At 65.2% G+C, this 348-nt stretch overlaps 1 protein-coding gene across 1 annotated transcript in view; it reads right to left on the reverse strand.

Moving 5' to 3' along the window:
* The window catches only part of SDAD1 (SDA1 domain containing 1), a gene marked incomplete at its 5' end in the record, with an annotated part of 16,794 nt that extends 16,531 nt beyond the window's left edge, over positions 1 to 263 (reverse strand). The window contains one exon of the mRNA XM_009575075.1: positions 112 to 263. Within this exon, the coding sequence (XP_009573370.1) occupies positions 112 to 263 (152 nt within the window). The remainder of the gene's footprint in view (positions 1 to 111) is intronic.
* Positions 264 to 348: the final 85 nt, after the last annotated feature.

Consider the following 348-nt stretch of genomic DNA (forward strand, 5'->3'; position numbering starts at 1 on the left):
GGTATACCCCACACCCTGACACAGCCACGGCGCTCGGGCAAAGCCACTGTGGCTGGTGAAGGGCAGGGCTCGAGCGCCAAAGGTATCCTCCAGAGAAGGGCGGCGGCTTACCTGTGCCAGGAACATCACCAGTTCAGCCAGCTCCTTACTGGGCTTGTCCGGTTGGAAGGTGAAGATCTCCACGTGGGACTGGTAGTGGTGGTACTGCTGGAGGAACTGAGGACAGAGAGCGGGCAGCGGCTGCTGAGCGGCAGCGGTAACACCTGCCCCCCCACAGGCCCACAGCCCATCTCGGCTTTCCTCGGCGCTCCCCGACCACCTCGCCCCCACCCCGGTACAGCCCCCTGC

This window comes from Fulmarus glacialis, unplaced genomic scaffold (genome assembly GCF_000690835.1).
Source record: "Fulmarus glacialis isolate BGI_N327 unplaced genomic scaffold, ASM69083v1 scaffold3873, whole genome shotgun sequence".
Taxonomy (NCBI): Eukaryota; Metazoa; Chordata; class Aves; order Procellariiformes; family Procellariidae; genus Fulmarus; species Fulmarus glacialis.